Source organism: Schistocerca nitens, chromosome 4 (genome assembly GCF_023898315.1).
Source record: "Schistocerca nitens isolate TAMUIC-IGC-003100 chromosome 4, iqSchNite1.1, whole genome shotgun sequence".
NCBI classification, from domain to species: Eukaryota; Metazoa; Arthropoda; class Insecta; order Orthoptera; family Acrididae; genus Schistocerca; species Schistocerca nitens.
Window position 1 is genome coordinate 542,813,209 of NC_064617.1, and position 9,501 is coordinate 542,822,709.

The window sequence follows — 9,501 nt, forward strand, 5'->3', positions numbered from 1 at the left end:
TTGGCCGCCCTGCCTCGCCGATGGTGTATTCTGATATTGTGTATGGCTCTGGTTTTGCGGTGGTCGGTTGTAACTCCCTGACATGTTCTGTGGCGGACCTGGGTTGGCGTTCCATTGTGGCGCTGTGTTTTGTTGCCACTGTGGTGTCGGTTCATTACAACCACGCCACTGGTTTCGGTTGTTCCGCCATTGCGGATTGCCGTTACCATTATATCCATTACTCATGCGTCCATCATGATGTCTCTTTCGATGTTGACGATTATAACCGTTGCCGTTATAACCATTGCCACTGTTTGTGCCTCGATTCTGTTGCCGGTGCTCTTGCCTATTCCCGTTACCATTTGGTACTAAGTTACTACCGTTACTGTGGCTGCTATTGTAATCGGCTTTTTGTTGATTACAGCCTGCATGGTTCCACTTGTTTTCGGTTTTCATATATTCGATCAATAAGTCAACAGAATCCACTATTTCCATGAATTGTTCTATATCGTATTCTGGCACATTGATGAAATATCTTTTAATTTCACTGGGCAACTTCATTTTTATTAATCTGATTATGTCACGATCGGACATTGGCTCGTCCCAGTACCTGGTTTTGTTTATATACTTTTCGAAATATTTCCGTAACGTTCCCATCTTAGGATTCTACATTTCTGGACCGTACAACTCCTTGCGTAGTCTTTCTTGGACGCTATCGGACCAGAATTTTTGCAAGAATGCACCTTCAAACTGTTGCATCGTTAGACATTTTTCGGACACGTCGGTGGCCCACAGTGCCGCGTCACTTTGAATAAAGGAGACCACGAACTATATTCTTTGTCTTTCCGTCCATGTCCTGGGAAACACATTCCTGAAGCTCTTAATAAATACAACAGGGTGGACATTTCGTTTTTCGCTATTGAAGGGTTGGAATGTCCTGTGCTTTATTACATTGTCCTCTTTTTTGCACGTCTGATTCCTACATTCTGTGACACCCATTACCTCGTGATGTTCGCTGCACGGTATCGCATGTTGTTCGTGCTCATAATTCGCATTACGTTGCGGTTGCGCACTCGCACCCTGCCTACCGTCAGCGTTATTATAGTAATCAGTACACGGAGTCCGATTCATTATCTGTCCGCCACTGTTTACATTGCTTTCCAACACAGTCTCCGCGCGACCTCCTGTTGCCAATTTGGCAACTCCGCTGTCACACGGGACTTGATCTGTGTTAATTCGGCATGTAGTGCGGCAGCGCTAGCGTCAATATTTACACTCGCGGCCGCAGTCGCTTGTTCTACAGCTGTTTTTACGTCGCTTTCAATCTTTGCAGATATCTCGCGATCCTTTACTTCTAGCCATTCATTTAATTCTTTTTCGACTTTTTGAGCTTGCACTTCCAAATATGCGTCAATACTTTTCCGTGCATCTATCTCCACATTATCCACGCGGGTGGTTAAAGTCTGGATATTGTCTACAAGCCTAGCCTACGATATCTGTAATTTTTGCATCTCACCGGCTAAGCTTTGCACAAGATCGGGTATTTCTTTGCAAGCGTTCCGCATCTCGGCAAGTTCGCTTTGGATACTACCTAGCTTCGCTTCACTGCGCTGCTCTTGCTCAATGAGCTTTTGCGTTAATTTTTTCTCCTGCTCATGTAGCATCTGTGCCAGTTTTTCGTCTCTTTGTTTTTGTGTGTGTGTGTGTGTGTGTGTGTGTGTGTGTGTCACCGAAGGTATCTCATGTGCATATGGGTTCGATATTCCGCACAGAGCAACACAGGATGCTTGCACAATAGGCCTGGCCTTACCTTTATTTTCCTTTCTCGTAATCCCTTTTTTTTTCTACACTTTTTCTTCTCCAGCTCTCCTCAGGGTGTGGTTTTGTTGTTGTACATGTAAAGGAATTCATATAGGCATTAATATTTTACAACAATTAGACACATACACAATTACATTCATTACAATAGAGTCAGAATTAGTAAATTTCATATTTTCTTTGATCAGGCCCAAAAGTTGCGGCGCCAATCTTGCGTCCGTCGGCCGTCGTAATTTAATATCTTATTATTGTTATTATTATTTTTTGATTGTTGCCGACTTACGTGGTGGACCTTAATTAAAAATGATATTTCATTTAATTTTGATTTACGATTAAATGCTTTCCTGTAGTTCTCCTTTTTAACAATATTAATATCAAATTATTTGTTACGTTAATGAATGTTAGACTCGCTGAATCTTAAAACATGAGCATATAAGCTGAACAATGTAATAAACTTTTAATATTAATTTCCTCGGCTAGTCAGTTCACTTTAAAGCAAAAGATCTTTAGTTATTAATTACAATTGCGGCCCACACACGCGCGAGAGTATTTTTCTTACCTCCGTTAACCATTGTATTGTAGTCGGAGTCCTGGCTCTGGCTCTCGGCTATGGTATTGAAAATAAGAATCTTAAAGCTACGTATTTCTTCAGCTTCGTGCGTCTGTGGAGAAAAATTAATATTGTGTTAATAGCGGGCGAGTATTTCGCTTCAGCTAATTTTTCATAAGTTACTATCGCCACGTAATGGCGTCGTTGACTGCATCGGCCGCTGCGATTGTTGAACTGTAAATTACTTGAATGCAGGTTAATTCAAGGAAGGCGGACATGAAATCAGGATCACCTCTTACAAATTAAAAGTGCACAATAATATTATATCAGTATATATATAATCTGCTTAACTCATACAAATATGCTTACATTTGCCAGCACTCGCTAGATGTCCGTCTATACACAATCAAGACAAGGGAAAAAGTGAAGTCGACTAAAAAATTAACAAAAGAGCGTATCTTGTCGTCTCTTTAGATCACTTTGTTATATTTCTTTGCATTGCATTTCTTTGCATTTCTCGACAGAGAAATTATCGTTTTACGGCTACATGATAAAAATATATTATTCAATTTTTAAATGTCTCTTCTTTATAAATACTGTTTTTTAAGTCTTTTCGTAATATAGCACTGGGGACGCCATAGAGAGGAGGAGAAGAAGACAGACAGAGAAAGTGAATAGTAGACGATAGAAGGAGGAAGAAATAGAGAGGATGGAAGGAGCCGAACAGAATGAATGGGAGGGGTAAATGGGCAGGAAACAGGGAGAGGAGAAGGTGAAGAGAGAAGGGGAGGAGGACATGGACAGAGAGAAGGGAGAGGAGGAGACTGGCAAAGAGAGGGGGAAGAGAAAGATTGAGTTAGAGGTACAGGCGGAGACGGATACAGGGGAAAGAGAAAATCAACAGAGAGTGGAGGAGCAGATGGACAGAGAGAGGGGGAGGAGATGAATACATTTCCAGGCGACGCCGGGTACTCAGCGAGTACAGCTGTAAAAAGAAAGTATACGTCGACTATGGCGGACTTTTCACAATTAAGAATTACGATATCTTAAACGGTTCCGGAAATACCTGAACAGCTTAGCTGAACGCCGCTGTATTTTCCCCCTTGTACTTAGCTTCTCAAATAGCGATGGAAAGAAAAGTTTGCGGTATCCTCAGTTCTACATTAAAAAAAAAAAGTTAACTTATGCTGTTCTCTGTCGCTTCCTTTCTTGCGTCGATCCTCTCCGTAAGCACCTTTTGTGACAGTGCGGTATAGGTATGAGGCCCTGGAGTTCTGAAGACTCTAGCTCTGATGCTGATTCGTCTTTTCCCCACAGAGCGCCTGCCCAACGACGCCGCCCTGCAGGCGCTGCAGCAGCTGATGTGGTGCGGCGTGGCGCTGGGCGAGCTGCGGCCCGGCTTCGAGGTGCTGGGCCACCGCCAGGCCAGGAACACCACGTGTCCGGGGGACGCGCTGTACGGCTGGCTGCAGCGGCTCCACAACTGGACGGCCGACCCTCAGCCCTGCGTCGACGGCGAGTGTCCGGCCGCAGCCAGCCGCGGGTCGGCGTGACTTCCACGCACGCTGCAGCTGCGGAATGGCGACGATGTGCTGCCGCCTGCAAAGACTTTCCCTTAACGGGGAACTGGGACTACCTCATTCTTAGCATGCGAATTATGTAAATACTCATTCTATTTAATTCACAAACGCGTTTAGGCACATTTGCCCCATCGTCAGATTCTGCAACAAGCAAACATATTTCAAGTAATAATTATTAGAATGAAAGCGAGGCTTACCAAATCTATTACGATTATTATCTTTTCTCTTGTACAGGCTGTTACAGCTTGAGCGCCTCCGATGGGCATCTGGGTAGGGGAGAACGAACAGCACCAAGCCTTACGTATACGCAATGTGGCAAGTGCAGAGGACGGGCAATGGGGCCGCCTGGCGCACGTCCTCTATGTACTAACTGCGTCTGTACGAGGGCGAGCCTACATCACGGCCACCAGCACCCTGCGGGCCAGCGTCAGAGCACCCTGCTCTAACATGTTACGTTCTGTAGGGGAAACTTTACATTATTCTTTAACTTGACATCTGCAAATGACATGATGTTGTGAGGTTCCTTGACGAGTTAATAAATCCATTTATCTATAAGTATAATTTTGCAGCGCGAAAAAAATGTTTAGCGACTGTATTTTGCAATTGCTTCCAGTTAAATACGTACTTTTTAAAAGACAACATAATGTCGTTGGCACTAGAGGCTGTTTACATCACAACTGCACTTTCGGCCTTAAGACCATTATCGAGTGGTACTGCAGAGGATTTTGCTTCAACACGTGTCCAACTTTAAAATCCTCCGGCATGTACACACGTCATCGTCAGAGCTGAGCCTTTTCACTCTAACAGCACAGACAGTATTGAACGAGCGCGACATCATGTCGATTACATGAACTATTGTCAGTGTTAATATCCTTTAGTCGAATCGCAGTAAACTCATATTCGTAGACAGTGTTTATGTGAGCTCATCTGTAAATGTATTTTCTTGCTAACTGCCTGCGTTCATCTGTAAGAGAATTTGTTTGCTGAGATTTTTGTGAAAGATGTTAGCATTGGCAATGTTTTACGTAATTTATATCATTTCACGATGTACAGAGCTTCGCACTCTATCAATGCTGCTGTATTTTAACAGTCAAAAGACTCAGTTCTGACGATGACGTATTTTGAAACAGAATCTTCTGCAGTACTATTTGATAACAGCCTTAAGGCTAAAAAAGTGCAATTGTGGTAAGCAAGCTCTACAGTCACGGCGTACATGATGTTCTTTTAACTCCAAATGATTGAACACCTACAATGCGAAGTTAATGAGTTAATTACGAGTCACCTATACTCATTTACTTTCTCATCTGTTGTATAAATATATACAGAAATATGGTACATTGCTTAGTTGCACCACACTCACAACTTCACGCATTTTTAGTTCACAAAACAGATTTTTGTGTTGCTGTTGTGTGCTTGGTCCTTGTTGATGCCAAATAAAAGTACCAACTGATAATGGCACAGATGTGTCAAAACATATTCGGGCATAAAAATGAATAGTTGTCTGCATAGCAGGCCTACCTGAATTGTCATAATTTAAACTGCAAAGACAGCTTCTGCCACAGCTTAAAAACTAAGCGATCTGTCATCCCACTTCTGTTCGGAAAACCTTGACACTGTGTACCACTGTTAATGCACAGACTTGATTATACGAAAGGAAAGCTTGTTGTCTATGTGTGCTCCCGTCATAAGCTCGAATTTGATTAATAGTTTCTTAAGATTGACACATTGAACAAAGCCAGCTGGCAGTGAACGGAAATATACAAATGCGCTTCGCACCCAACAAATCACGTAAATGATAATGCAGAACCACTAACAATGTTTTGTTTTACGCTCTAAACAAAATTTTCGAGTTCTGAATTTAGATACTATTATCCCGCTCACTGTCACTATCATCAGTGTCAGAACTGTACCAATAGGACTAATAATATATAATAACTGAAAACTATCAGTATCTCTAATGTTCAGATGCGATCGTTACCAGTCTTATAAAAAGAATTTACCATTTCTGTCTCATCTGACATATTTGTAAAAGTTAACTAATGCTCATCTGTCAAACGACTGTACCTAAACCTTAAGACTACATTACACCGATATTTGTGAAAATTAAATACCTAGACGCTAAAGAACAGAGAATAAAGTTATGTCTACAAAATTATGAGTATACAGCTTGATTGCTTTTATTCGATTGATTGGCACTTTTCTGGGTATTTTATTTCTTATTATCCATATTACAAGAGCGGTGGTACTGCAGTAAAATTCTGCTTACTACAGCACAAAAGACTTCTACAAACTTTAATTTTAATAACACGATATTTTCACTACACTGTCTTACTGTGAACACTTACCACCCATATGAGATGGGTCGCCATCTCTATTACTTAATCAGCTTTTCCTGCTGCAGTAGTGTTCCATATAATCTGAACTAAATCAACAACAGTCGAAACACATTTATCAGCCTAGCACAGTCAACAATTTGAAATACAGAGTACGAACGTGTCAGTGTTTACAACATAATGATGTTGTAATCTGTTGACGCCATTCAAGTAAATCCTGAGCTAACGTTCGCCTTATCTGGCCTAATTCTGACATGACCGCGTCTCCTTTTTTTCCAGGGGCTGCAAGTATTTCAAAGGTTACATTTTTTACAGTTTCCCTGAGTTTGTTATTGACCTTCTTTTCTATGAATCCGTCTTTGCTTTTAATCCACTGCTGGGAGTGGTCGGACAATGCTTCGGCATGTGCCTTGACAGTATTCTTTACTTGATCCTCTATACTGAGAGTCTCAATCTGTTTGGGAAAACCATCAACAAGATTCACCATCGTGTCTACTGCAGTTTTAACTCCCTTTACCTCATCAGAGATTGCATTATAATCTTCTTTTAATGTCCCAGATTGTTGATGGTATTCCATCACTTTCGAATTTATCCCTCACTTGGCTGCTTCGATTTTGGCATCTAAACGTTTGGATATCTCCTCTATTTTCGACTCAATTTCTAACCTCATGGCCTTGATCTGACTACTGATTTGATTTTGTGCCTTACCCAACTGGGTATTTAAATTAGCTGTTTTGTCTGGTTTTAGTTCGGTCTTTACGTAGTTTAACGGAGTATTTAGGTCATTTATCTCTGTTTGCAGGTCTGTTTTTACTGAAATTATGTCTGTTTTTACAGAATTTATACCTGACTTGACTGAAATTATATCGATTTTGCATTGTTATCAAGGTCAGTTCGTAAGTCTGTTTTTACTGATTCTATCTTCTCATTAAGATTTGCAAGGACCTAGTCTTTATTTCGCCGTCTTTCGGCCTCCTCATATTCTTCGCGGGCATTTTTATCCATTTTTTCCTGCTTTTCACGTTCCCTTCTCCGTGTTTCTTTCTGTCTTTGACTTTTGAACTCGCTTTCCATTATTGATTCGATTATTGCAGCCAGGTCACTTTTGGCGAAAGCGGGAAAAGTTTGCACACTAGGACCGACTACCAAAACTTCAAAAAAAATGGCTCTGAGCACCATGGGACTCAACTGCTGAGGTCATTAGTCCACTAGAACTTAGAACTAGTTAAACCTAACTAACCTAAGGACATCACACACATCCATGCCCGAGGCAGGATTCGAACCTGCGACCGTAGCGGTCTCGCGGTTCCAGACTGCAGCGCCAGAACCGCGCGGCCACTTCGTCCGGCCCAAAACATCAGTCGCGGTTTATTCTGCCTCCGCACGTGTATCTATCGCGCGCCATCGTAATGGATAGGGAGGTCCATTCGAATCACCGCCATCATCTGCTTTTGTTTGTGTCCGCTGTTTGTCATTAGCCATGACCGCGAATTATTTGTCAAATGTCAAGATGTTACCGATATTCCCTCCAGAACTGCTGCAGACATTAGTCGAGTCCATGCCACGTCGTGTTGCCCCACTTCTGCGTACTAGCAGGGGGCCCAACACGATATTAGGCAGCTGCACCAGTTTCTTTGGCTGTAATATAGTTAAGAGCACCCTAACGACAATGTTTTGTAGTGAGAAACTCTTCGTTGATCCTATAATTCATGTGAAAGATTTCCAAAATTGTGTGGTAAGAAATTTCGTACTTACCCTTTATGTGTTAGGCATTGCACCACAAATATGCCACCATATTTTTAAATTTTTGTATTTGTGGTATATTCTTTGTTTGGTTCCATAACAGAATAATTTTAATGTACAGGCTTAAAATTTTTATTAAAGTTCCACCACACGAATTCGGTACAGATTAGGTTAGAGCTGAACTGATGTGCCAAACGTTATGTCAACAAGCCATACAGCCAATACAACCAACATCGAGAAAGGATAAACAGAAATGCAAACACCTTGGGCTACTCATCAAGGTGTCGTGAGGGGCACACTATACAGGGTGTTACAAAAAGGTTCGGCCAAACTTTCAGGAAACATTCCTCACACACAAATAAAGAAAGGATGTTATGTGGACATGTGTCCGGAAACGCCTAATTTCCATGTTAGAGCTCATTTTTGTTTCGTCAGTATGTACTGTACTTCCTCGATTCACCGCCAGTTGGCCCAATTGAAGGAAGGTAATGTTGACTTCGGTGCTTGTGTTGACATGCGACTCATTGCTCTACAGTACTAACATCAAGCACATAGTACGTAGCATCAACAGGTTAGTGTTCGTTCCGAACGTGGTTTTGCAGTCAGTGCAATGTTTACAAATGCGGAGTTGGCAGATGCCCATTTGATGTATGGATTAGCACGGGGCAATAGCCGTGGCGCGGTACGTTTGTATCGAGACAGATTTCCAGAACGAAGGTGTCCCGACACGAAGACGTTCGAAGCAATTGATCGGCGTCTTAGGGAGCACGGAACATTCCAGCCTATGACTCGCGACTGGGGAAGACCTGGAACGACGAGGACACCTGCAATGGACGAGGAAATTCTTCGTGCAGTTGACGATAACCCTAATGTCAGTGTCAGAGAAGTTGCTGCTGTACAAGATAACGTTGACAGCGTCACTGTATGGAGAGTGCTACGGGAGAACCAGTTGTTTCCGTACTATGTACAGCGTGTGCAGGCACTATCAGCAGCTCATTGGCCTCCAGGGGTACACTTCTGCGAATGGTTCATCCAACAATGTTGTAAGTAGGCTGTTTATGTTTTCTTATAGGCAACGTTACGTAGCACTCTGTATGAAAATCACTGGCTGTGCTGTGTGCAATCTGTGGCTAGTTTGCATTGTTGTCTGTCATTGTAGTGTTGGGCAGCTGGATGTGAACAGCGCGTAGCGTTGCGCAGTTGGAGGTGAGCCGCCAGCAGTGGTGGATGTGGGGAGAGAGATGGAGGAGTTTGGAAATTTGTAAGACTGGATGTCATGATCTGTTATGTATATTATGATCTTTCAACACTATTAAGGTAAATACATTGTTTGTTCTCTACTAAAATCTTTCATTTCCTAACTATGCCTACCAGTAGTTAGTGCCTTCCGTAGTTTGAATCTTTTATTTAGCTGGCAGTAGTGGCGCTCGCTGTTTTGCAGTAGTTCGAGTAACGAAGATTTTTGGTGAGGTAAGTGATTTGTGAAAGGTATAGGTTA

General features: G+C 42.3%; 1 protein-coding gene across 1 annotated transcript in view; it reads left to right on the forward strand.

Annotated features, from left to right (window-relative positions):
* LOC126253685 (peptidoglycan-recognition protein SC2-like) overlaps positions 1-6,052 on the forward strand; it is a 45,521-nt gene extending 39,469 nt beyond the window's left edge. The window contains exon 3 of the mRNA XM_049955210.1: positions 3,665-6,052. Within this exon, the coding sequence (XP_049811167.1) occupies positions 3,665-3,900 (236 nt within the window). The 3' untranslated portion in view covers positions 3,901-6,052. The remainder of the gene's footprint in view (positions 1-3,664) is intronic.
* The last annotated feature ends 3,449 nt before the right edge of the window (positions 6,053-9,501 follow it).